At 45.3% G+C, this 26,730-nt stretch overlaps 1 protein-coding gene across 2 annotated transcripts in view; it reads right to left on the bottom strand.

The window, feature by feature from the left end:
• LOC310938083 (filamin-C-like) overlaps positions 1 to 22,854 on the bottom strand; it is a 32,426-nt gene extending 9,572 nt beyond the window's left edge. Inside the window, exons 1-32 of one of the 2 annotated variants that reach the window (XM_083902503.1) lie at positions 22,031 to 22,854; positions 14,560 to 14,808; positions 14,364 to 14,461; positions 14,122 to 14,272; positions 13,767 to 13,885; positions 13,615 to 13,692; positions 13,378 to 13,540; positions 13,080 to 13,280; positions 11,681 to 11,803; positions 11,112 to 11,249; positions 10,898 to 11,024; positions 10,680 to 10,816; positions 9,414 to 9,607; positions 9,212 to 9,325; positions 8,983 to 9,126; positions 7,860 to 7,983; positions 7,610 to 7,770; positions 7,434 to 7,524; positions 6,730 to 6,902; positions 6,533 to 6,650; positions 6,191 to 6,453; positions 5,508 to 6,105; positions 5,198 to 5,371; positions 3,957 to 4,119; positions 3,714 to 3,874; positions 3,464 to 3,631; positions 3,251 to 3,374; positions 3,005 to 3,161; positions 1,774 to 1,963; positions 1,678 to 1,701; positions 1,344 to 1,591; positions 185 to 277 (exon numbers count right to left, since the gene is read on the bottom strand). In XM_083902503.1, the coding sequence (XP_083758629.1) occupies positions 185 to 277; positions 1,344 to 1,591; positions 1,678 to 1,701; positions 1,774 to 1,963; positions 3,005 to 3,161; positions 3,251 to 3,374; positions 3,464 to 3,631; positions 3,714 to 3,874; positions 3,957 to 4,119; positions 5,198 to 5,371; positions 5,508 to 6,105; positions 6,191 to 6,453; positions 6,533 to 6,650; positions 6,730 to 6,902; positions 7,434 to 7,524; positions 7,610 to 7,770; positions 7,860 to 7,983; positions 8,983 to 9,126; positions 9,212 to 9,325; positions 9,414 to 9,607; positions 10,680 to 10,816; positions 10,898 to 11,024; positions 11,112 to 11,249; positions 11,681 to 11,803; positions 13,080 to 13,280; positions 13,378 to 13,540; positions 13,615 to 13,692; positions 13,767 to 13,885; positions 14,122 to 14,272; positions 14,364 to 14,461; positions 14,560 to 14,808; positions 22,031 to 22,409 (5,445 nt within the window). In that variant the 5' untranslated portion in view covers positions 22,410 to 22,854. The remainder of the gene's footprint in view (positions 1 to 184; positions 278 to 1,343; positions 1,592 to 1,677; positions 1,702 to 1,773; positions 1,964 to 3,004; positions 3,162 to 3,250; positions 3,375 to 3,463; positions 3,632 to 3,713; positions 3,875 to 3,956; positions 4,120 to 5,197; positions 5,372 to 5,507; positions 6,106 to 6,190; positions 6,454 to 6,532; positions 6,651 to 6,729; positions 6,903 to 7,433; positions 7,525 to 7,609; positions 7,771 to 7,859; positions 7,984 to 8,982; positions 9,127 to 9,211; positions 9,326 to 9,413; positions 9,608 to 10,679; positions 10,817 to 10,897; positions 11,025 to 11,111; positions 11,250 to 11,680; positions 11,804 to 13,079; positions 13,281 to 13,377; positions 13,541 to 13,614; positions 13,693 to 13,766; positions 13,886 to 14,121; positions 14,273 to 14,363; positions 14,462 to 14,559; positions 14,809 to 22,030) is intronic. The other variant, XM_083902502.1, reaches the window with a different exon arrangement.
• Positions 22,855 to 26,730: the final 3,876 nt, after the last annotated feature.

Here is a 26,730-nt window from a genome sequence, read left to right as displayed (position 1 = left end):
CAGGTGATCAGATTAAATACAGAGAACATGCAGCGTAAAAATCAATGAGGGAATGTGGGTTATTATTGACTTCAGAGACAGACACTGATCCAAGAACAGTATTATATGTATATACATACATATAATACTTTTACATACAGTAGTAGAAGTAGTAGTAGTAGTAATCCAGTGTAATGCCGTGTACCCATTGGGGTGTGAAGCCCACATAGGGAGTGAAGTGCTGCTGTAACTGAAGCTGGTCACATGGTTCCTCTATTAAAGGGACGCTGTCACTCGCCTGACAGGGAACAAGTACACACACACACACAGTTATGCACACTGTTATATATATGTATATATATATACACACACAACGACACACTGTTACGCACACATTAAAATTGTTGCACACACGAGCACGAAAGTGATTTATATTCACATGGAACATGCCTTTTTGGAAGCTATAAAAACGTTAGCGCTAACACTATATATTTACAGCAAAACATGTAACACTAATGCTAACACTCGAATACAAACACTGAACACCACTAAAACACTAATGCTATAACACTACTGCTAACATAAACCCTAGAACTCTAACACTAATGCTAACCCTAACACTAGAACACAAGCAGTGATGCTAACACTCATACTAGGAAACTAGTAATGACTATAATGTAACAATTACACTAAAACTAAGCTAATGTGCTTGTGGTAGTAGCAATACTAGAACACCATTGCTAATATAAACACTAAAGCACCGGTACTGATGCTTACAAACTCAGAAAAAAATGACACTTAAAGACCAACACTAGCACTCCTACTAGAACACTAGCTAACATAAACACTAGAATAGCAACAGTAACGCTAACACTAAGAGTATAATGAAACAATTACACTAAAAAAACATTACAACACGAGCACTGATGCTAACGATATCAGAAAACTAGCGTGGAAGCACACCTACTAGAACACTATCGCTAACATAAACACTAGAATAGCAACAGTAATGCTAACACTAACACTAGAATGAAACGATTACATGTAAACACTCACGCTAAAACGCTAACACTATGACACTAACATTAATGCGACCGCAGATGCAAACTGTAACACTAAATCGAATGCTCATGCTAGCACTGATGCTAAGAGTGACTATGAGCAACGAGTGCCTCGTAGTAAGCCTACCGGTGTTTAACCATTTACCTCCTAAAATACATTCATTAATAACATTAAGGTAACACTGCAGATGCAGGCTAACATAAGCATGTTAGCATACAAATATGAATGGTATCAAACGTTGTGGTCCCCCCTGTCCCCTGCTGTCCCCCATGTCCCCCCTGTCCCCCCTGTCCCCGACTCACCACCACATGGAAGGGGCTGTTGGGAATATGTTCCCCTCCAAAGCGGATGGTGATGACGTATTTCCCCGGCTCGGGGGCCGTGTAGTAAATATCGAATGTTCCGTCTGCGTTCTCCACCACGTCCACGTCGAGCTCCGCCCCGTCCGGAGTCGACACCTTGCAGGTGACTTTACCTTTCCCAGCAGCCTTTGCGTCCACGGTGATCACGGTCTCCTCGCCGATCTGGATGGTCGGGCCAATCCCTGATCCTGGAGGACGAACCGTGAGCGATGAACAGGTTAGCATGAATTCATTTTATACATTTGATCAAAAGAAGATGTAAATACTAGCTTACCCAACCCATGTCCACCAATCGACACTGTAGGAAAACAACAGAGTCAGTTTCAGGTGATTAAATTTGGGGGCGTGGCTGTGGTGGGAGGAGTCTCACCTGTCACCAAACACTTGCTAGCGTCCCCGGTGGGCATGGCGTGGATTCGGTACGGCGAGTACGGGATCTCGTCTCCTCCGTATTTAATGGTGATGGTGTAGCGTCCCGCCATGTCCGGCACGTAGGACACCGTGTACGTCCCGTCCCGGTTGTCGCGGATGTTCGCCTTCTTGGGTTTTCCCTCGGGGTCCTGGAGAATACGTTGTTTTAGCGGCATGTTCGCGTCGTAAAACGCGGTGACGTGATGTTAGCGGCCATCAGTGGTCTCAAACTGAAGTAATTAGAACGAGACGACACGACTCATCGATGTCAAGAGGATGAGGACATCGTTTTTACGACCTGGTCATGAACCAGACTCAGAGCTCGAGGGGAGGAGGAGGAGACCAAAGATGGAGCTAAAAACTCATTAAACAAACACATGAACTTTATACATCTGGACCAAACTGGAGAGTGGACCAATACTGGACTAGATCGGTGAATGGCTTTGAGATTAGACTACAGACTAGAATTGGGACTAGACTAGACAGGACTAGAGAGTGGACTGGAGCCTACATTAGGGACTGAATTGGACATTGACTTTAGACCGGAGTCTGGACAAGACTCTAGACTGGAAACTTGAGGGGACTTTAGACCGGAGACTGGACTAGACTCTGGACTGGAAAATAGAGGGGACTTTGGACTGGATTGTGGACTGTACGGCTGCGGGATTGAGACCAGTGGTGTTCACAGCACTCACAACGTCACACAGGGTCAAACTACAGGAAGCAGCAGAGGGAGGAGGATGAATGATGGCAGTTTTTATGTTTTTACGTCGCACTCCAGTTAGTGGAGAACTAACTAGTCACAGGTGTCCGTTAGAGCGTTAGACAAACTGGATGGATCAGGGAGGGGGGGGTGAGGCGATGTGAAGGGGAGGGGGGGGGGGTGAAGGAGCGTGGCCTTACGCTGCCTCTGGTCAGAATACTGAAGGGGATGGTTTTCTTTACTATGTGACTCTCCCACACCCTCATGGAGACACATGGAGAGTGTGAATGAGGGTTAAAGCGTCACAGGATTTATGCAAGACTTCAACCTCACAAACAACCTCGTTCTTTGGTAGTCGAAGTTCCACCCAAGGAACCTCGACTACCTTGCACTACCTTAAAAATGCATGTGTCACTTGACTCAAAGAGTAGAAACGCAACTTGAAAAACTGTTCATTCCCGAGGTTCTTCAGGATTCTGTGACTCACCAGAATCTGGACCGTGAGCAGTCCCTCTCCAGCATCTCGGGCGTCGATGGTGAACTCCACGGGCAGACTCGCGGGCACCCCCGATGCGTTCAGACCTGGACCGCTGGCTCTGACTTTGCTGGCATCGTGAGCCGGCAGCGTCTTGATCTTAAAGGGACTGAGGGGTGACACACGGTTTGAGATGTTTTAGACCTTTTACTTGGAGGATCGGGACTTCCGGGAAACGCCAAACTTGTCAATCCTGACCTGCGAGGAACCTCCTGGTCGGCGTACTTCACGCACACGGTGTACGGGCCGTCGTTGGCGGGAGTGTAGTTCACCGTGTGGGTCCCGTCGCCGTTGTCAGTGATGCTTATCGGTTCGGCAACACCTGCAGAAATCCCAGAGTAGTTTTGCAATTCGCTTCTTCCAACAGGGAAGTCAGTAAACGCACCACGGGGGGGACGAACGCGGTCTTACCGGTTGGTCCGTAGAGCTGGACCTCCAGCGGAGCAACTCCAGCTTTACTGCTGTCCACGGTGAAAGTCTGAGGAACGTGAGCTCGGACGCCACTTCCCAGTCCTGGACCTGAACACTTCACCTTACTGGGGTCCACAAGCTCTCGCACCGGGACCCTGAATGGACTTCCTGCAACACAAAGAGTTAGGTAACATCTCAGTGGAGGTTCCTAGACTCGATGTCCTGGGGTTTCACGAGGTGGCCTCCTCACCTGGGATAGGAAGACCTCCAAAGGTGATATTGACGTCATAGTCTCCCGGTGTAAACGGGATGTACTCCACGCTGCAACTGCCGTCCTTGTTGTCCTTGCACGACATCTTTGCCTCAGACGGACCCTCGATAGCGAGGCCAAGACCGCCGGTGCCAGCACCCCTGAAGAAGAGCAGGAGGTGAGCGAGCGAAGAGCGAGAAACCGTAGGAACATGGAACATGTGGTTCGACCCGAAAAACTCACCTGGTCTCCACGGTGAAGCGGTTCGGTTTGTTGACGAGTCCTTCCTCCAGACCAGGACCGTAGGCTCGGACTCGACTGGGATCGCAACCCTCGGTCACCGACACCCTGAAGGGGCTCTTGGGCACGGAGACTTCGTCAAAGAGAACTTCAATCAGATGTAAACCTGCGGCCACAGAGAGACACAAAGACTTTGACCACGGTACACCGTCAACTTGACTAGTCTTGTCAAGTTATTTAAACTGTCATTCCGCTTATTGTTGTCCCCAAAGGCCTTTAGCATTAGAACCAGAGAGCTTCCTGCAAACACATCAGGCTGAGCACTCCTGTCCCTCAAGGCTCTGGACTCCAACATGTCACACATTACTATCAGTGGAAAACCATCAGACTGCGGCTATTTTTACCCAAGTTCATAACTCCCCGCTCTGCTCAGAGACACAGTCGACCCATTCATTCGCTGTCACGAGTGTCTCCACGGTAACGGTCGTAAACGCCAAGGAATTTTTCTGGTTCTGGACGTAAATATCGAGCTCGTTTCCATCTCTTTTTGCTCAGTTTGGACTAAGGACTGGAGTCTGGACTGGAAACTAAAGGGGATTTAAAACTGGAGTCTTGGCTGGACTTTGGACTGGAAACTAGAAGGGACTTTGGACTGGATTCTGGACTAGACTCTAGACGGGAATCTAGAGTGGACGTTAGACCGGAGTCTGGACTAGACTTTAGACTGGAAACTAGAGGGGACTTTGGACTGGATTCTGGACTGGAAACTAGGGGGGACTTTGGATTGGAGTCTGGACTAGACCCTAGACTGGAATCTATAGTTGACTTTAGATCGGAGTCTGGACTAGACTCTACACTGGAAACTAGAGGGGACTTTGGACTGGATTCTGGACTAGACTCTGGATTGGAAACTAGAGGGGACTTTGGACTGGATTCTGGACTAGACTCTGGAATGGAAACTAGAGGGGACTTTAGATTGGGGTCTGGACTAGACCCGACTGGAAACTAGAGTGGACTTTGGACTGGATTCTGGAGTAGACTCTAGACTGGAAACTAGAGGGGACTTTGGACTAGATTCTGGAGTAGACTCTAGACTGGAAACTAGAGGGGACTTCAGATTGGAGTCTGGACTAGACCGTTTCCATCTCTTTTTGCTCAGTTTGCCGTAATAAACCACGCGGCAGCTTCCAGGAAGCTCCACCCCCCAAACAGACAAACGCAGAACGCTGCGTCCAGATCCTCACCGTCCTCATACGGCGTGTACTCCACTCTGTAGGTGCCGTCGCCCTTGTCGGTGATGTAAGCGTCAGTGTTGGCGCCTGAAGGGTTCGAGATGTGGCTTTTGATTTGGCTCCTGCCGCTCTTGTAGAGCGACCGAGCTTCCACAGTGAAATGCGTGGTCACTTCCCGCAGGACACCTGAGAGACGAGCGACAAATCAGAGATCTCAAGCTAGTGACTCGGCAGATTAAACAAACACATGAACTTTATACATCTGGACCAGACTGGAGAGTGGACTCATAGTGGACTCGAGACTAGATCTTTGGCCGCTTACCTCTGGGTTCAATTCCTGGTCCGTAGACCTTCACGCCGCTCGTGTCCACAGCCGGGTCCACCTGCAGGCGGGTGGGAAACTTTGGCACCGCTTGTCCTCCGTACTTGATGGTGATGGTGTACATGCCGTGAAACTTCGGGATGTAAGTGATGGAGTACGTCCCGTCGCCGTTGTTCTGGACGCGAACCTCCACTTTGGCCCCGGAGTCCGAGATGATCTCAATGGTGAGCTCCGCGTCGCCGGCTTTGGACGAGTCCACCGTGAAGGACCCCGCCTCATTGACCTTCCCTCGCTCCAGGCCCGGGCCGCTTACCGTCACCTTGGAGGGGTCGAGCGTGGACTGGACCACGGCCTTGAACGGGGAGCCGGGTATGTGCTGTTCCGCGAACAGGATGTTGATGGTGTACTCGCCGGGCTCGGTGGGCAGGTAGGAGACTGAGCAGGAGCCGTCGCCGTTGTCCTGGCATTCGATCTTGGCCTCGCACGGACCCTCCACCGTCAAGCCCAGACCACCGGTGCCGGCGCCCTTTGTGTCGATGGCGAACGGTGCCGGTTTACCCACAACACCTCCCTGAAGACCTGGACCGTAAGCCCGCACCTGAAACATCAAGACATGACAACATCCGTCAGGCTGTAGAGGATTCACAAAGACGCGAGCAACCTCCAGGGGGGCAGCGACTCACCTTGGAAGGGTCCGGGGGCATGACGCCCTCCACAGTGAACGGACTTCCTGGGATGGGGTTTCCGTCGTAGCTGATGTCCACGCGGTACGGCCCCTCCTCGGGGGGGATGTACTTCACCGTGTGGAGTTCGTTGGCTGTTCCCGACTCCACCTTGCAGGGGATCGGTCGACGCGACGGCGAGGCGATCCTGACCTCCAATTTGCCCTGACCTCCGGCTCCTTGCGTGCAGATGGTGAACTCCTGATCCTTGCCCACATCCACCTCTGTGGTTTTTTAACGGACGGGGTCAGAAACGTACTTAAATCGTAATCAATCACGACGATCGGCGTAACGAGAACTTACTGCTGTTCATCCCCTGAACTTTGACCTTGTTGAGGTCGAGAGGCGGAGCTACGCCGATGGTGAAAGGACTTCTGGGAATGGCGTCTCCTCCGTGACAGATGGCGATGGACAGGTTCCCCTGAGGAGACAGACAGTGGACAGTTAACTCAACGTTACACACGACGAGGACACTAATAAAACCAGGAGCGGAGTCGTACCTGCTGCACAGCCGTGTAACGGACGGTGTACGAGTAATCGTGGTTGTCGATGATCTCAAAGTCTCTCACGGTTTCGCCTTTTCCCGACACGGCGGTGAAGTCGACCTCGGGCGTGGCCTTCCCCGCTCCCTTGGTGTAGATGGTGAAGTGAGTGGGTTTGCCCACTTCCACGCCTGAGCCGGTGAGAGGAGTCGGGTGATGATGAGCGCCAAAGGAACGTGAACTATGACTTTTTTCATGCAATAATTAGACTTTTTTCACGTAATATTTCAACTTTTTTCACGCAATATTTCAACTTTTTTTCACGTGATAATTCAACTTTTTTCACGTGATAATTCAACTTTTTCACGTGATAATTCAACTTTTTCACGTAATATTATGACTTTTTTCACGCAATATTTTGACTTTTTTCACATAATATTCCAAAAATGTTCTCGTAATATTTTCAAAAATGTTCTCGGAGTATTAAATTTTCTTGTTATATTACAACTTTTTTCACGTAATATTTCAACTTTTTCACGTAATATTACAACTTTTTTACGTAAACATTTTGATTCTTTCACGGAATATTATGACTTTTTTCACGTGATATTTCAACTTTTTCACGCAATATAATGACTTTTTCTCGCAATATTTCAACTTTTTTCACGTGATATTTTCAACGGTTCTTGTTCGCTACGGCGTAAAAGAAACACCTGACTCACCTGACTTGTTGAGTCCGGGTCCTTCCGCGCGGACTTTCGCTGCATCGTGAGACGGATCCACTTTTATTCTGAAGGGGCTGATGGGGATTTCCTGTTTTTAACGCGAAAGGTTAGCGCTCAGTTGACCGTCTGTGTGTGTGTGTGTGTGTGTGGTTTTCAGAGTTCTCCGCTCTCACCTGGTCAGCGAACAGAACCATGATGGTGTACTGGCCGGACCCCGGCGGCATGTACTTCACCGTGAACGTGTCGTTGTCGTTCTTGATGATGTCAAAGTCGATGTCGGCCTCGGCTGGTCCGACCACACCCGGGGCGCATTTGATCCCGATGCTAACGTCACCTGCAGGGTTAAAACAAAAAAACTGTCAATAAACTGTAAATAAAATATGAATAAATAAGATAAATAAATCAAACTCAAACATGGCCGACCCTGTCCGGCCTCGCTGCAGTCCACGGTGAAGTACGTCGGCTCGTTGGCCTTCAGCCCCGTCTTCTCTACACCTGGACCATAAACCTTCACGTTCTCCGGGTGGCTGCCTTCACCGATTATCACCTGATAAACATCAATAAACAACAGAAAAACGTGTTTTTACAGTTTTATACATGCATAAATTATATCTACCACATGTATATTGCCATTTACATGAACTTTTTTGCAACTATTAATTAATGGAAGTTTGTTTCTCTTTCCAAGGCCCTGTCCCAATACCTACCCTAGCCCTACATTTTCCCCCTGACCCTACATTTTGCGCGTTCACGTGTAGCTAGGAGCTAGGTGAAATGCGATTTTCTCTCTATAATCAACCCTCAAAACGTAGTGAGCTCTGGTGCGGGCTTAAAAAGAAGTGGAAGATGAAATTACCCATGATGCTTTGCGAATTCAGCGAGCCGGCTGATATGTTTCAACCAAGATGGCGGCCACATAAGCACGTTACAATGTCGCATTGTGTTGGAATATGTTGGTTTGATATACATCCAAAGGACCGCTGAGCTTTGAACACTAATGGCAGAAAATAATAAATAAGCTAACTAGCTAGCGAGCGGCTAGCTAGCGAGCGCCCCGAGAGAGCACGGCCGCCACGCAGAGCTGCATGACGGGCAAACGCTCTCGAAGCACCCGGCAAACAGCAGCTAGCTAGCTCTGCTACATCTGGGTAACCCGGGAATATTATTAGATTTCAATCACATTCGCGAAAAACTAGCGTTGACGGAAAAAAACAAACAAGCTGGATCCGCCGGCATTTTTCCCTGAATGAAAACAGTAGCACGCTCCACCGGTAGAATTGTCAACATGTGACGTAGGTTAGCACGTTCGCTACGTTCACTGCGCTAACTTGCATGTAGTGGCGTCATAAACATAAACACTTTAGCAGTAGTAGTATTATTTACTAAATCCTTTACTATACTGCAATACTATTACATGAACACAATTTTTCAACAAGCATACAAAAACAACACTTAACGTCATTGTTTTCAGTCAAATCTGAGGCCGTGGAGAACCTCAGGGTTTTATCCTGGGCCCTCTATAATTCTCTGTAAACACAGTTTTTACCCTGAAGGGACTGTTGGGGACGTTGACTTCGCCCCAGGTGATGAGGACGGTGTGCTTGATGGGTTTCGTGGGAATGTAAACGCAGAAGTAGGTGCTGTCTCCGTTGTCCGTGAGCTGGATGTCGATGGGAAAGCCCTCAGCGTCCTTAGGAAACACCGCCGGACGTTAGCGTCTCGTTAGCGTTAGTCATTGAAATTGCAATCGTCGGGGGGGGCGTTTGATTTGTCACCTGAGCGTAGAGCTTCAGCTCGCCGCCGCCGGCTCCGCGGGTGTCGATGGTGAAGTCGGCGGGTTTGTTGACGATGCAGCCCACGGGCTCCAGACCGGGACCGTAACACTTCACCTGAGGGCGGCGACGACGTTAAAATCATACAACAACATAGCGTAAATAGCTAACCCATTCTAAAACACGAGAATTTGATCTAGCTAACTTTTTCTGGGAAGACGCCGCTGGCCGCAGGGAGGATGTGAGCCATGAAAGGACTGTCCTTGATGTCCTCGTCGTCACAGATGACGTGGACGGCGTAGTTGCCGGGCTCGGTCGGCCAGTACCGGACGTCACACGACCCGTCGCCTTTGTCGTCGCACTCGATCCTCGCTTGGGACGGACCCTCGATGGAGAAACCTGCCGCCAACGAAACACATCGTGGGTTAAATGTCTCCAGAGAAAAGGAGAAGTTTTCAAATATACGATTCTTTTACAGTTGAAACACATTCTCTATATTACATTATTACACGATACGCCGACGACTCACTGCTGTTGATTTAAACTTTTTCACGTAATATTTAAACTTTTTCACGTAATATTTAAACTTTTTCACGTAATATTTCAACTTTTTCATGTAATATTTCAACTTTTTCGCGTTATATTTAAACTTTTTCACGTAATATTTCAACTTTTTTACGTAGTATTTCTACTTTTTCACGTGATATTTCAACCTTTTCACGTAATATGACTTTTTTCACGTAATATTTCAACTTCTTTCACGCAATATTCCAACTTTTTTCACGTAATATTTCAACTTTTTCACGTAATATTGCACCATTTTTCTTGTAATATTTCAACTTTTTTCACGCAATATTTCAACTTTTTTCACGTAATATTTCAACTTTTTCACGTAATATTTCAACTTTTTCGCGTTATATTTCAACTTTTTCACGTAATATTTCAACTTTTTTTACGTAGTATTTCTACTTTTTCACGTGATATTTCAACCTTTTCACGTAATATGACTTTTTTCACGTAATATTTCAACTTTTTTCACGCAATATTCCAAAAATGTTCTTGTAATATTACAAAATATTTCTTGTAATGTTTCAACTTTTTTCACGTAATATTTCAACTTTTTCACGTAACATTTTGACTCTTTCACGGAATATTATGACTTTTTTCACGCAAAATTTCAACCTTTTTCACGCAATATTTCAACTTTTTCACGTGATATTTCAACTTTTTCACGTAAAATTTTTCTACTTTTTCACGTAATATTTCAACTCTTTCACGTAAAATTTTTCTACTTTTTCACGTAATATTTCAACTTTTTCACGTAAAATTTTTCTACTTTTTCACGTAATATTTCAACTTTTTCACGTAAAATTTTTCTACTTTTTCACGTAATATTTCAACTCTTTCACGTAATATTTTTTCCACACAACATTTTACCTTGATGCTCAAGCATCATCGTGGCTTTACGTACCGAGCGTTCCCACCTCTGTCCCGATGGCCTCGACCACAAAGTCGGCACTTTTTCCCACCATGCCGGTCTCCAGACCCGGACCCCAGGCGCGGACCTTCTGAGGCCCCGCCTCCTCGCTCACGTACACTTCAAACGGACTGAAAACAACCACACAAACGCACATCATTGTTTCCCTCCACCTGAGCAGAATTCGTCCGGTGATAAACCGAGCGTCTCACCTGCGTGGAATGCCGTGTCCCCCCCACGTGATTATCACGATGTAATTTCCCGTCGCGATCGGGTAGTAGTTGCACTCGAACACGCCGTTTTCCATCTCGAGGATCTTCACCGGCTCGTCAAGGCCCTCTAGTGTCAAAACAAAACATGGCACAGAGTCAGCGACAAACACAGACTAATTAAATATTAAATGAATAAATGGATTGTGCGTCCTACTTGGTCCCTTCACGTTGACCTTCAGCTCTCCGCTGCCGCCTCCTTTGGTGTAAACTTTGAAATCGGCCACTTCCTTCACCCTCAGGCCTTTGGGCTGCAGACCTCGGCCCGAGGCTCGGCAGGCGTTCGGGTTCGAGGCTGAAGGACCAATCAGAGGGAGACGCTGGTTAGACTGTGACTGACGCTAAAAAACTGAGTCCTGGTGTGATGATAAAACAACACAGTGTTGTTAGTGAGCGACAGAGTCGACACTGACAGAAGCCGAGGCTGAAAGAGAAAAGCAGCGGAGGTCCAGAGGAGGAGCTGCAGGTTCAGGAACAGCGTCGGTTAATATTATCAAAAAATAACAGTTATTAATATTATTATGATACAGTTTAATGAGCAGCGTCAGAGTTTAGAGCCTGAAGAAGAAGAAGCTGTTCAGAACGAAGCAGCAGCTGCACATGCGAGGACTTGACCCCCAACGCAGAGAGGTGGAGGCAGCGATGGTTTGAGTTCAGGTGGAAGGAAACCAGGCGAGCGCAGCACAGGCCCCCGGTCAAGCCCCGCCCCCCATGGCCTGTACTAACTTGGTCGCCTGGGTTTGGGCGGAGTCGGAGGCGGGGCTCGCCGTGTCTTGTCTGATGGCGGGGTGTGAGTGGCCTGAGGCACCATCTGCACCGGAGACCCCGGAGGTGGGAAACTCTGTGAAACTGCAGGAGGGAACAACAGTGATGAGAGAGACAGACCAGCAGACCACCTGACATGTGGACCAGCAGACCACCTGACATGTGGACCACCTGACCACCAGACATGTGGACCAGCAGACCACCTGACCGGCAGACCATCAGACATGTGGACCACCTGACCGGCAGACCACCTGACATGTGGACCAGCAGACCACCTGACATGTGGACCAGCAGACCACCAGACATGTGGACCAGCAGACCACCTGACATGTGGACCAGCAGACCACCTGACATGTGGACCACCTGACATGTGGACCAGCAGACCACCTGACATGTGGACCAGCAGACCACCAGACATGTGGACCAGCAGACCACCAGACATGTGGACCAGCAGACCACCTGACATGTGGACCACCTGACATGTGGACCAGCAGACCACCAGACATGTGGACCAGTAGACCACCTGACCAGCAGACCACCTGACATGTGGACCAGCAGACCACCTAACATTTTGACCAGCAGACCACCTGACATGTGGACCACCTGACCATCAGACCTCAAAACCAGCAGACTACTCGAGGCAGCGGTGAAACCATGTTGGCTTCAGGGAGTCCAACCATTTGGGTTCAAATCCCAACCTCTGAAGATTCAAATCCACAACGTCATAATTTCAGCCAATGGTCGAGTCTAGGAATGCAAATGTTGCCTGAGTCGAATCCCATATCAAGTCAAAACAAAAAGTCCAGTTTCCATGTTTTTAGCTTAAGTCAATGCTGGATGTCCTGAGTCAACGAGAGACCACGTCATCACAGATCAGTCCAGATTCAGGTCCCAAATGTAGGATAAGGGCAGATGACCCCAGTGACCAAAAGACCAAATGCCAAGGCAAGTCAGAGACAAGTCCAAAGCCAAGTCCTCGGAGACAAGAGCCTATAATTAGGACACAGAGGACTGAAGCCAAGTCCTGTCTCAAGTTACAACTGGATGTCCCCATGGCACAGAGAGACAAATACCAAGGCAAGGCAAGAAAACCAGAGTCCAAGTCCAAAGACCCTTTCATAAAGACAAGTCAAACCCATTTAACTGTCCACAAAACAGTCGAGCACCAAGGAGATGAGGTCCAACACCGTGAGTTTACCACAGGTACTGAGGAGTAAGACCTGATTGTCCCATCAGACCATGTTCCCTAAAGATCAGGAGGTTAAACCATCTTTCACAAGTAAACAAAGAAACTAATCTTTATACAAATGAAGTCAGAACTGAACGCGTTCTTTGTGTGCGAACAGAAATAAAAACCCACCCTCGGAGATGTGGACTGTGAAAGGACTCGGGGGAATCTGCTGCCCGGCAAAGGTCACGTAGACGGTGTGAGGTCCCTCCAGGACGGGGACATAGGTGCAGCGGAAGATACTGTCCCCTTTGTTTTCCAGGACAATCTCCACTGTGTCCCTGCGGCCGTTTGAATCCACAATGATGACGCCCACGTCTCCAGCTCCTGCCCCTGGAGGACACACAAACAGACAGACCGACTGTAAAAACAGGGACGGATGCTGCTCGTCAGGATTTCACTGGTTTTCGGGCACAGACGGACTCAGTACCTGCCGTGTAGATGTCAAAGTACGTCGGCTTGTTGGCCACGTTCCCCGTCTGCTGCAGACCCGGTCCACGGGCCTGGACTTTGGTGGGGTCACCCAACGCCTTGGAGACGCTGACGACAAACGGACTCCTGTCGATGTCCTGTCCGGCAAACAACACCTTGACCTGGACAAAGACGAGAAGATCCAGATCCAGACTCTGAAGATTCAGACCATTTTAACCTGAAGGGTGTAACTTACTTTATGAAGGCCTTCCACTTTGGGCATGTAGACCACAGAGTAGGTCCTGTTCTTGTCGTTGTTTGGAATCACTCGGGCCTGACGGCAGACAAACCCAAACACAGTGAGATGTTTGCCAACATTTGACCTGAATCAGCTCGAGTGACCCTCACCTCTTCAGTGTGTCCTTCTGGATCTTCCACGTAGACCAGAACCTCACCCAGTCCGGCCTCCACCGTCTCCACCAGGAACTCGGCTGGTTTCAGAACAATGTTGCCCAGACGTTCGATACCTGAGGGACAGACAAGGATGACGAAGGTGTCACCGAGGGGCGTAACCCAAAGGTTGGACGAAATTGGACGAAATGTCCAACCTAGTGAGGACACTTAAAGACATCATGCATTTCTTAGACCCTTATCCCTGACCTTAACCTAAAACCAGGTCTTAACCCGAGACCGGGAACAACCCTGAGGGACTCCACAGGTACTAGTTTTTGTAAATTGCTTGGCGTCCGGTGTGTGGTCTCACCCGGTCCATAGGCCTTGGCCATCTTCGGGTGCAGGGTCTTTGCCCTCAGGGGGGCGCCGGGCTTCAGCTTGGACTTGGGGAACTGGGACAGGTAGGTCATCACCGAGTGCTCGTCCACGTTGGGGTCGACGATCTCCTCCGGAGCGATCACCTGAAAGAGAGCGACGACGCGGGAAGCTAACGTTAAAGGAGGACGTTAAAGTAAAAACAGGCGATGTTTTGATTATTTTTCGCTTCTTCACCTGCGGGACTCCGAGCCAGTCGTCGGCCTGCTGCATGGCTTCTCTGGCGTTCTCCACCGGCTGACTGGGATCCCACATTTCCCAGTCGGGACACAAACCTGAAGGCAGCACAGGAAGACAAGGCGGTCGTTTGTCGTGAACCAAAAATACGTTTAATCGGCTTCAAACCGCCATCGATTCTGAATCCTTTGTTTACCAGGGGCACAGTTGTCCACCAGCGCCCCCAGGGCCTTCCCGTCCCTCCAGTCGCGGTGGAAGTTGGTGATGGGCAGCTGCGGCACCTTGTTCTGGATCCAGCCGAGCAGACGCTGCTTGGGCGTGAGCTTCTTGGCGTCCTCGTCGTCCTCGTCCTCCCACATGGGCATGGAGATGGAGTAGTGGAGGATCAGGGTCCAGATCAGACCCAGGATCAGCTTCAGGTTCCCGTCCACGATGGCTTTGGAGTCTGAGGGACAGAAAGACAGAGGGGGGAGGGGGTGGAATGTCTTTGTTACCGTGGCAACACCTGGTTATGACGCGCTATCACGGATAGCAGCGGGTTAGCATTTTGTCAAAGCCGCAGCAGCCAATCGGGGAGCGGCAGCTGGTCTGTGTGTGTGTGTGTGTGTGTGTGTGTGTGTGTGTGTGTGTGTGTGTGTGTGTGTGTGTGTGTGTGTGTGTGTGTGTGTGTGTGTGTGTGTGTGTGTGTGTGTGTGTGTGAGTGTGTGTGTGTGAGGAGGTCAGATGATTTCATTCAGGCCTGGACTGAAGAATGAGGTCAGTTTAAATGGGAAAAACATGGACACACACACACACACACACACACACACACACACACATATGCTGACTGACAGAAACTAATGTGAAGTTTCCGCCTGTGTGTGTGTGTGTGTGTGTGTGTGTGTGTGTGTGTGTGTGTGTGTGTGTGTGTGTGTGTGTGTGTGTGTGTGTGAAAATGTGTTCACGATCATGAAATCATATTTTCCTTCTCCGTTCTCAGATGTCTGTTATTCCCCACACACACACACACACACACACACATTCCTACACATCTGCCTTAGTGAGGACACTTAAAGACATCATGCATTTCTTAGACCCTTATCCCTGACCCTTAACCTAAAACCAGGTCTTAACCCATTAAAAGGACCTTTAACGCTGTGAGGACGCGACAAAATGTCCTCACAAACGCATACAAACAAGTACACACTCTTACACACACACACACACACACACACACACACACACACACACACACACAGAGGAAGTGGAGGAAGTGTTGTGACGGAGCATCACGGTAATCTTTCCCCAGGAAACAGGAGCCGCTGCAGTGTGTCCACACACGAAAAACCTTAACCACGAGCAAATCTTAGTCCTACACTCAAACCATCAATAGAACCAGACCAGGTTTTGGTCTCCATGAGGACTATATGGTTAAAAGAAACCAGCACCGCAGTCTAACCAAGCACAGCTGTGTCACCTCGCGTCAACTACAGTGACTCAAAGGACATGTTTCATGGGGGACATGGGGGGGGGGGGGTCAGTACACATGTTTTACATATATATACACACACACACACCGAGTATGTACACAATCATTTATAAATGCAACACATGTTTATAGACCACAGGCGCTTTGATCGCTCTCTCGCTCTCGCGGTGGTCACCGGCTCTGGTTGCCAGCGGTTACCAAACAAACAGCTGAGGAGAAACAATGGAGTTGATACACACACACACACACACACAAACACACACACAGAAACTGTGTAACGTGACATTTAAGACTTTACGAAGAAGACGGAGAGTCTGGTGAAGACGAGCCGAGGGGATTTAAACGAATAAAAACCCAAACAAACAAACAAACAAATAATCCCTGCGGGATTAAAGCTGCGCTTTGTAAGTTTTCCTCCATCTTTGTTGTTGTTGTTGTTGTTATTGTCACGAAATCGGGCCTCTTTTTGTTTGCCGTGAACAGAAAGCGTGTTTGTTGTTTGCCGCCTTCGCCGTCAGGCAAAACTATCAGACCTGACCGAGGGAGCGTTTGTGTGTATACAGCAGCAGAGCAACTGCAGAGCGACCAGGTTTTTACAGCAGTTGAATTCGTCTTACTTTACTAACTCCTCAAGTCAGTCGTCTCTACGGGGAAACTCTGGTTTTTTTTAAGCTAACGTTAGCATAGCTTTTAAGCTAACGTTAGCATATCGATCAGAAATGTTGACGTCGTTGTTTTAAAGTGGTTTAAATGTCCGCGTCTCTGTGACATCTGACAGTAGAGACGTCTTGCTGCACGTTTGACGGACAGCTGACAGGTGACAACACAAAGGGGCGGGGCTTATTCAACCAGTGTCTAATCACTTCCTCCTCGCACCGTGATCATCGGTCGGGAAAACTGCCGACGGCGACGTCCTGAAGAAGAAGAAGACGCTGAGGAGACGTGTGTCCCACACACACACACACATACACACACACGCACACGCGCACACACTCACACACACACAGTGAGCAGGTGGACAGCAGCTGTAGAAACGTGTGTTTTTGTTTGTCTTGGAAAAACCCTGAAAGCGGAGCTATTTAAAGAGACACACACAAACACACACACACACACACACACACACACACACACCTGTTACCTATAAAAGACTAAAGTGTGCATTTCTAGATTTCCAGCCAACAGCTGGAGGCCTGAGAACCTTGTGATGTGACGGACAGTGGCGCGCACACGCACACACACACGCACGCACACACACACACACACGCACGCACACACACAGGTTTTCGTGTCCTAAAGAGGCGACAAATACAAGAATACGGCTCCTCCACTATAGCGTTAGAATGACTTTATTCTATGAAAACTTTTATTTTGAAATTCCATCAAATATTGCGATATATGAGTGAACAGCTGTTTTTTATTGTCTAGACACTCGGAGTCTGAGAGGCCGAGGTTTTCAATGCAGTGTCCTCACGAGGACAGCTGCACAAACCTGTGTGTGTGTGTGTGTGTGTGTGTGTGTGTGTGTGTGTGTGAGAGAGAGATCGAAGCTCCAGTTGTTGCTTCAGATGCCTCAGAGCAACTGTGACGACAGCTGACACAAACACACACACACACACACACACACACACACACACTGACTCCCACACACAGGCAGCATTCATCACCCCCCCCCAACGCGTCATGTGATCTCTTCCAGTCCGTGGGGGGGGGTGGATAAGAGAACGTTTGTTGTTCAGAGTCAAACTGAAAACTTTACTGATGAGGAAACAGTGACAGTCAGCAGATACACACACACACACACACACACACACACACACACACACACACACACACACACACACACACGCACACACACACGCTGAGCACGAAGACGACGCGACCTCTGACCTCTGATAAAAAACCATGAGGATCAGCAGGAAGTCACAGTCGCTATCAGCTCAACGCGGTCGTCATGACGACGGACGACGACGACGACGGAAGATACCATTCAGAAATCAGCATCAGCGTTTTAGCCGAGTCATGTTGAGGAACATGAGTAACACAGAGAACGACGTGATTGAAAGAGCCTGAGATGAGTCAGCACTAATGTGTCACGGTTTAAAGGGAATGTCTGAATTCTTAAGGGAAAAAAGTCAGAATTCATAATGGAAAAAAGTCTGAATTCATAAGGGAAAAAAGTCTGAATTCATAAGGGAAAAAAGTCTGAATTCTTAAGGGGAAAAAAGTCTGAATTCTAAAGGGGAAAAAGTCTGAATTCTAAAGGGGAAAAAGTCTGAATTCGTAAGAGAAAAAGTCTGAATTCATAAGGGGAAAAAGTCTGAATTCATAAGAGAAAAAGTCTGAATTCATAAGGGAAAAAAGTCTGAATTCATAAGAGAAACAAGTCTGAATTCTAAAGGGAAAAAGTCTGAATTCATAAGGGAAAAAAGTCAGAATTCTTAAGGGAAAAAGTCTGAATTCGTAAGGGAAAAAAGTCTGAATTCTAAAGGGAAAAAGTCTGAATTCGTAAGGGAAAAAGTCTGAATTCATAAAGGGAAAAAAGTCTGAATTCTAAAGGGAAAAGTCAGAATTCTAAAGGGAAAAGTCAGAATTCTAAAGGGAAAAAAGTCTGAATTCTTAAGGGAAAAAGTCTGAATTCTAAAGGGAAAAAGTCTGAATTCTAAAGGGAAAAGTCAGAATTCTAAAGGGAAAAAAGTCAGAAATCTTAAGGGAAAAAAGTCTGAATTCTTAAGGGAAAAAAGTCTGAATTCTAAAGGGAAAAAGTTTGAATTCTAAAGGGAAAAAGTTTGAATTCTTAAGGGAAAAAAGTCTGAATTCTTAAGGGAAAAAAGTCTGAATTCTAAAGGGAAAAAGTCTGAATTCTTAAGGGAAAAAAGTCTGAATTCTAAAGGGAAAAAAGTCTGAATTCATAAGAGAAAAAAGTCTGAATTCTAAAGGGAAAAAGTCTGAATTCTTAAGGGGAAAAAGTCTGAATTCGTAAGGGAAAAAAGGCTGAATTCTTAAGGGACTTTTTCCCTATATTATCATAATAACAGTGGTATTATGTTGTAGTTCAGCCTCCGAACACTAGTTGGCAGTATATTTTTCAGCCTCTCCTTTTCTTTCAAATTCTCTCACTGGACAAAGAAATCTTCTAAAATAATAAAGTTATTTTTCCTATTTTCTAATACACAGGTTTGGTTTAGTCCAGACCGTGTTAGACGATCGTCTCCAGAGGATTTCCCTGCTACGTCACTGTGTTGTTGCCTAGCAACAGAGCCTCAGCTGGACGTGGTGCAAGGCTAACGCTAACACTAATGCTAACGCTGCATGAAACCTGTTCAGGAAACGTGTTTTTTTTTTTTACTGGAATTCAGTTTCAAAGTGAGTTTTTATCTCTTTTCAAAACATCCAAGAATCCGACTGTGGAGGAGGCGGAGCCTAACGCGAGGCACTGTGTGTGTCTGTGTGTGTGTCTGTGTGTGTGTGTGTGTGTATGTGTGTGTGTGTGTGTGTGTCAGGGCTGTCCTGGCCTCAGTGAAACATTCCTGTGTGATGACAAACTCACACACACATGGGAAACATTAGAGAGAAAGTTCACACTGACACACACACACACACACACACACACTGACACAACCAGAACCCCCATAAACCAGTCCAGACCAGTACAGAACCGGAACCACTATAAACGAGTACAGAACCAGGTTTAGTGTAAACCAGACTAAACAGTGATTTGAGATCATGTGATTTATCAGTGACTCTTCACTTTTCAGCTTCATTAACACATTTAAGTTAAAATATCTGAAAACTAACATTCAGCACATTTTACTTTTAAATATTTATTCTCCAACTTTTACTCATCTTCTAGCTAATTATAGCCACGTTTTGACTCGTTTTAAGCTAATTTTGTGCTACATTTTAGCTAACATATCGCTGTCTTTCTTTTGGAAGAATCCTTTGCTAACTTTGTATATTTCTTTACTAACTTTTCGTTAACTTTTACTTATCTTCTAACTAATTTTAGTGAAGTTAAGACTATTTTATCGCTAATTTTGACATCGTTTTCAGCTAACGTATGGCTATCTTCAGACCGTTTCTTGAGATAACTTTTAAGTAGCTTTTTGCTAACTCTTGCATATTTCTTGACTAACTCAAGCTAACTTTTACTTACTTATCTTCTAGCTAATTGTAGCTAAGTTTTGCCTATTTTTTTAGCTAGTTTATGGCTAACGTATGGCTATCTTTAGACCGTTTCTTTGAGATAACTTTTGTAGCGTTTTGCTAACTTTTGCATATTTCTTCACTAAATTAAGCTAACTTTTACTTACTTATCTTCTAGCTAATTGTAGCTAAGTTTTGACTATTTTTTTAAAGCTAGTTTTTAGTTAACGTAAGGCTGTATTTGGGAAGTTTATTTTTTTTACTATTGTTTAGCTAACTTCAGTCCAATTTTGAGGTAGTTTTCAGCTAACCTTCAGTTCACTCAACTTTTACGTATCTTTTTTGCTAACTTTTGTATATTTAGCAAACTTTTACTTTTATTGACTTTTCCCACTTTTTAACATTTTAACGTTTCTTTCAGCCAACTTTCATTCATCGTTAACATGAATGAAATCCGATAACATTTGGAAAAGTTTATGCTAACTTTTGGCTAACTTATCTGAGCGATACGTCACATTTAAGGAGGACAGTGTGATTCGAGCACTGATTTATGGTGGAACAGTTGATCAGAACGTTGAAACTAGCATTAGGAGGCGATTATCGTGTCAATTTAAGGTGGAATAAGTGATCGAACCAGGTGATTTAAGGTGGAACGGGTGATTAGAGCATTGAAATTAGCATTAGGAGGCGATTATCGTGTCAATTTAAGGTGGAATAAGTGATCGAACCAGGTGATTTAAGGTGGAACGGGTGATTAGAACATTGTAATTAGCATCAGGATGCGATTATCGTGTCAATTTAAGGTGGAATAAGTGATCGAACCAGGTGATTTAAGGTGGAACGGGTGATCAGAACATTGAAATTAGCATTAGGAGGTGATTATCGTGTCAATTTAAGGTGGAATAAGTGATCGAACCAGGTGATTTAAGGTGGAACGGGTGATTAGAACATTGAAAGTAGCATCAGGAGGTGATTATCGTGTCAATTTAAGGTGGAATAAGTGATCGAACCAGGTGATTTAAGGTGGAACGGGTGATTAGAACATTGAAACTAGCATCAGGAGGTGATTATCGTGTCAATTTAAGGTGGAATAAGTGATCGAACCAGGTGATTTAAGGTGGAACGGGTGATTAGAACATTGAAACTAGCATCAGGAGGTGATTATCGTGTCAATTTAAGGTGGAATAAGTGATCGAACCAGGTGATTTAAGGTGGAACGGGTGATTAGAACATTGAAACTAGCATCAGGAGGTGATTATCGTGTCAATTTAAGGTGGAATAAGTGATCGAACCAGGTGATTTAAGGTGGAACGGGTGATTAGAACGTCGATCTCCACTCTGACGTCCGCCTGTTGGACCTCGGCTGTTTCTCGGGTCTCAGGTCTATTTTCGGCAGCTGTCGGTGGACGGAGAGCAGAGCTCAGCTGTCCTGTCATCAATCACCAAATACTACAACCCCTCCCCCCTCCTCCCCCCCCCACACCCCAGACACTCAAGGCCTCTCAGACCCACGAGTCCAGAAGCCCAAACCCGGTCCAGACCCAGTCTGTGTCTCACGATGACGCTCACGTCGGTCCAGATGATGGACGAGGTGAAACCGGATCGGAGGAAACCGGATCGTTTTTTTCCGTTTTGGCATCGAGCGTCAAACTTTCACTTCCTGTTTCCTTGAACACGTCCACGCTCCACGTGATGTGGTCCCAGGACCAGGACCAGGTCTATGGGGGTCGGGGGGGGCGGGGCAGCCATGCTATATTATTATTATATATAATGTATATATACACATAATATATATATATCATATTAAAGGGATTTTATTTTGTATTTATGGGTAAAATGACGAGATTGATGATGAATTTACTTCAGTGCTTTAATGTATAGTGATGTTGGCCCCGCCCCCTGAGTTTTGGTGATGCTGCACGTGAGAAACTTCTGCAGGTGTGTGTGTGTGTGTATGTGTGTATGTGTGTCTGTGTGTGTGTGTGTGTGTGTGTGTGTGTGTGTGTGTGTGTGTGTGTGTGTGTGTGTGTGTCTGTGTGTGTGTGTGTGTTCATACCTATAGACACCAGCCTGATGTGCTCCCTCTCCAGGAACTCCAGCGCCACAGAGACGTTCTCCAGCTTCATCTGACGGAAGTTGGGTCTGCTGTGGTACTTCCGGTACATCTTCTTCTGGCTCAGCACCTCCAGCAGCCCGATGAGCTTCAGGCCGTCGCTCAGGTCCTTCTGCAGGTCGTGGATGCGCTTGTTGAGCGCCTTCAGGTGCTCGTTGCACCACCGGGTGAACGTGTTCTGCTGGATCTTCTTCCACGGCGCGTCCTCCGCCAGGTCCTTCTCCGTGGCGGGCATCTCCTCCTCCTCCTCCTCGCCGCCGCCAAGGTCCGCGCAGCCCTGGTAGAACTGCGGCGGCTCCAGGAAACTGCCGCTGCTCATCATCGCGGCGGAGAAGGAAGAGAAAGGGAGAGACGGAGGGAGGAGGAGGAGGAGGCGCAGGGGAGCGTGCGTAAAGACGCGTAAAGCGTGCGTTCCAGTGACTGATCCAGAGTCAGTTAATCCAGTTCATGAGCTCCAGGAGAGGCTCAAGAGGAGGTGAAGAAACAAGGGAGGAGGAGAAGAGGAGAGGAGGAGGAGAGGATGCGTGCGTAAAAGACGCGTAAAACGTGCGCGCTCCGGTCACTGATCCAGTCCGGGCTGAGCCATGAACTCCAGGGAAGTTTCAAGAAGAAGCGGAAATAAGAAAAAGGAGAAGAAGAAGGAGTAGAAGAAGAAGAAGAAGAAGAAGAAGGAGGAGAAGAAGGAGGAGAAGAAGGAGCGGAGACTTTGGTGTCGGTGCCGCAGCGGAGACGAGAGTGAGGTTTAAAAAGCTCGGCGTCACTGAGCTGCTCTCTGTGGAATGTCCCTGCCATGACCATATACACACACACACACAGGCCAACGCTCATTGGCCGGTGGGGGAGAGGGGGGGGCGTGGCCATAAAGGACACCCCCCACCCCCCCCCTCCACACACACACACACACACACACACACTCCTCGACCCTCCACCGGGCGCCGCAGCTCCGGAGCAACGGTGACACCTCCGGGTATTTTTAGAGAGAGAGCCCGGGGGGCCCCCCGTGAAGAAGCTGCTCGTAAACCCGGTCCGAGCCCGTGACGTCATCGGCAGACAGCCAATCACATCACAGAAAGGGAAATGAATAAGAATTAAAAATAAAAGTAAAAGAAAAAAAAAAAAAGTCGGTCAAGTTTAACCGTTTACACCGAATGACGTCACACAAAACATATTTATAATGAAAACTATGGCAGAGGATTAGTGCCACGTGTCCGTAAAAACAGTCAAAATAAAAATGTCAAAATATAATAATTTGTGACAACATATGTTCCAATATAAGATTATATTTTGAATAACATCAATAATTCCTGACAAAACACATTTAAAAATGCAGAAAAATATACTAACAAAATACTAACAATCGGGATAAACTACTTTTATTTGTTCATTTACAAAATGTACAGACTTAATTTAACAAAGTGTTCACATACAAACAGACTTAAAGTGCAGAAACATGAAGTAACGATAACAATAACAATCAGAATCAGAATTTCATCGGTCAGGTGACTCCGCTAACGCTAAAGCTAACGGACGTCGTACAGAAACACAGGAAGTTCAAAACAGTCACAGTTTGGACTCATCAAACGTCCACGTCAGAGACGCACGTTTCACATCAGTTTAACCCGTGACCAGGACGAGTTAGCCTAGCTTAGCACGAACATTGGTCCAGGATGACCTAGCCTATTTGAGCACAAACATTGGAGCGGGATGAGTTAGCCTAGCTTCGCACTAACATTGGTCCAGGATGACCAAGTCTATCTTAGCACAAACATTGGTGCTGGATGAGTTAGCCTAGCTTAGCACGAACATTGGTCCAAGATGACCTAGCCTGTCTTAGCACAAACATTGGTGCGGGATGAGTTAGCCTAGCTTCGCACTAACATTGGTCCGGGACATGTTAGCCTAGTTTAGCCAAAAGACTGAAAACAGCGAACTGCTAGCCTAGCATGCACTTAGAAATAAAATAGCTGATATAATATTAAGCTTTTATATATTTTAACACATTTCAAACAAACATGATACAACATCAGACACTCTTATTTATTCACTGGGGCTAACAGGTCGCCTATCTTCCAGTTTTTATGCTAAGTTATTTAGTCTAAGTCTACAATTATTACATTGGTTACACACACGACATGCTAGCTGCAACATGTAACTACTGTACGAAAAGCTAGCACAATATTTGCCAAGCTAAAATTATCACAAGTCAATTAATTAAACCAGCTACGTTTAAGCATTGGATATTTACCTTATGGTTTTAGCGTCTTTTTGTTTTTTAGCTTGAATATAATTTTTAAACCGCAACTTTCTAAGCTAGCTAGTTAGCCATCTAGAAAACAATTGTGACACTCTACCTGTAGCTTCTATACCATAATAATACAAGGCTATAAATGTACGACACAGCATTAACTACATTTTCTAAGTTGTTACAGCTATATTTTCAGCTAAGCTAAGCTAACACCTCGTGAACAAACAGGTAAAGTGATCTGAAACGTGATCGGTTTCCGTTAATAATACAACAACAAAAAAGTTGGTTGTTTCCACCGTTACGTTCATAAACATAAATCTGTACGTATATATTTTCATGCAGAGTCACTGCTACGTCTCTAATGCTAACATGCGACATGGCTACAGATGCTAACATTTGTGAGGTAATGCTCAGTAATCCAGTAACATTCTCAGATTAAAATAATCAATATGATCAATAACAAACAACATTAACACACAAAGTCATAATATGATCCATAAAAGGTTGTTGTTATTTACGAGAGAACGTTTCACTGCTACATGTTTGCTAACACTTTTAGTTTTAGTTTTTAGCTAAAAACTAAAAAGTAACTTCAACACAATTTTACAGTATTAACGATAAAAAGATTAAATAAAAATACATAAATGCAGCATTTCTATTGAATAATATCTGCATGCTCTTGGAATCGTGGAAGAGTTTAGGTTATTTATTTTTTTTACGTGCACAATAAAATATCTTTGTAAAACTAAATTTCTCACATTTGGTATCAACATCACAGTTATATTTCACGACATCGAGTCCTGCAGGTTACAAATGAAATATAAATTGTTAGCGTATATTAGATTTTATATTATTTAATATTGAGGTAAAGACAAAAAACAACAAAGGTTATTTTAAAAATAAAATAAATAATTAAATAAAAAAATAATCAAAAAATGTTTTATTTAGATTTGTATGTGAATATGAGTCGGGATTCACACAAATTTGACGCAATTTTTTTTTGTTTTATTTTCTGCTCCCATAGATTTTGCCTTCCGTAGAAATTAAAACGTTTATTGTGATTATTATTGTTTTGACATCTTTCTTTGTTGTTGCAAATTTTTGCGAACAAAGAAAATTTTTAGCTGAAGAAAACTCACTTGTTTTTCCGTTTATGTAAACGTTCTCATGCTAAAAGTTATACAAAAGTCTCCATAACAACATGCTGGTTATTAGTTATTATCAGTTATGTTGTGAACGTATAGATGACCAAATACGTGAATAATAATAATAATAATAATAATTGATTGCTTCATCACATTAATGCCACTTCAAACACAGCTCAGTCGTTTTATTCACAACAGTCTTTGATATTTAAACGTGTTATGATTTTAAAAACGTACGATAATTATTACGGAATGTCACTGATACTTTTGTGTATTACTTTTGTAAAAGGTCGTCATCTCTATCATCACAAATACGATCACAGCCATTAAAACATCTGCTCAAGTTTATACGATTATATTCAACATTAACGTTGTTATTATTATTTGGTCGCCACTAAAATGTAAACACTGGAACTTTCGTGTGTGCAAAAGAAACGAGATCAACTCCGATAATAAGATTTCAATGCTACGAATAAGAAACGAATAAGAAACGTCAAACAAATCAAACGTAACGAAAAAGTGCTCAGTTTGTTTTTGTGGTTTGAATTTGTTTCGCGGCTACAGTCAAAGTTGCTAATGTTTAATCTTTAAGTTTGTTCATAAAGACATCGTTGGCGAAGGCGTCCCACAGGGCTACGTACTGGGGCCGCTTCCTGTTTACTATTTACATCAGCTTTAAACAGGTGTACGTTCAAAAAAAAATTTTTAAATGAACATTTAACAAACTAACAAACTAAATTTTTCACTGAATTATTATAAACACAAATCAGAAACGTAAAAAAAAAAACATTTTTCGTAAGGTGATAAATTGTTAATTGATAAATTATAGAAGAAGAGGTAAGTATTTTTTAATAAATCTGTCCACTTTCCCGCCATATTCTCTACAACTAATATTTAAAAAATGACATATTTAGTCGTCGCCTATTTCACGTTCATGACGTAAACAATATTCAAAAAGACAAACTGTTCTAACTGATTTGTGCAAAACTGTCACAGTGAAACCAGGAAAACGTCAGCGATCACTTTGACAAACACAAGTTAAAGAGTTCGTAAAAGTGAGTAAAACTCGTCCGTTAATCCCGTTTGAAAAAATAGGATTATTTTTTTAGAGTTTATTTGTAACGAAATAAAACGTATAACTTCCCGTAAAGTAAATTATTTAGTATTGAACAACCTCTAATCGTATGTTTTTAAGCCGTTATTGTGAGAAACAAACTCCGTCAGTGAAGGCGTTCCACAGGGCTACGTACTCG

The sequence above is a fragment of the Microchirus variegatus genome (assembly GCF_963457635.1).
Source record: "Microchirus variegatus genome assembly, chromosome: 16".
Lineage (NCBI taxonomy): Eukaryota > Metazoa > Chordata > Actinopteri > Pleuronectiformes > Soleidae > Microchirus > Microchirus variegatus.
This window is presented reverse-complemented; position numbering and strand designations above follow the sequence as displayed.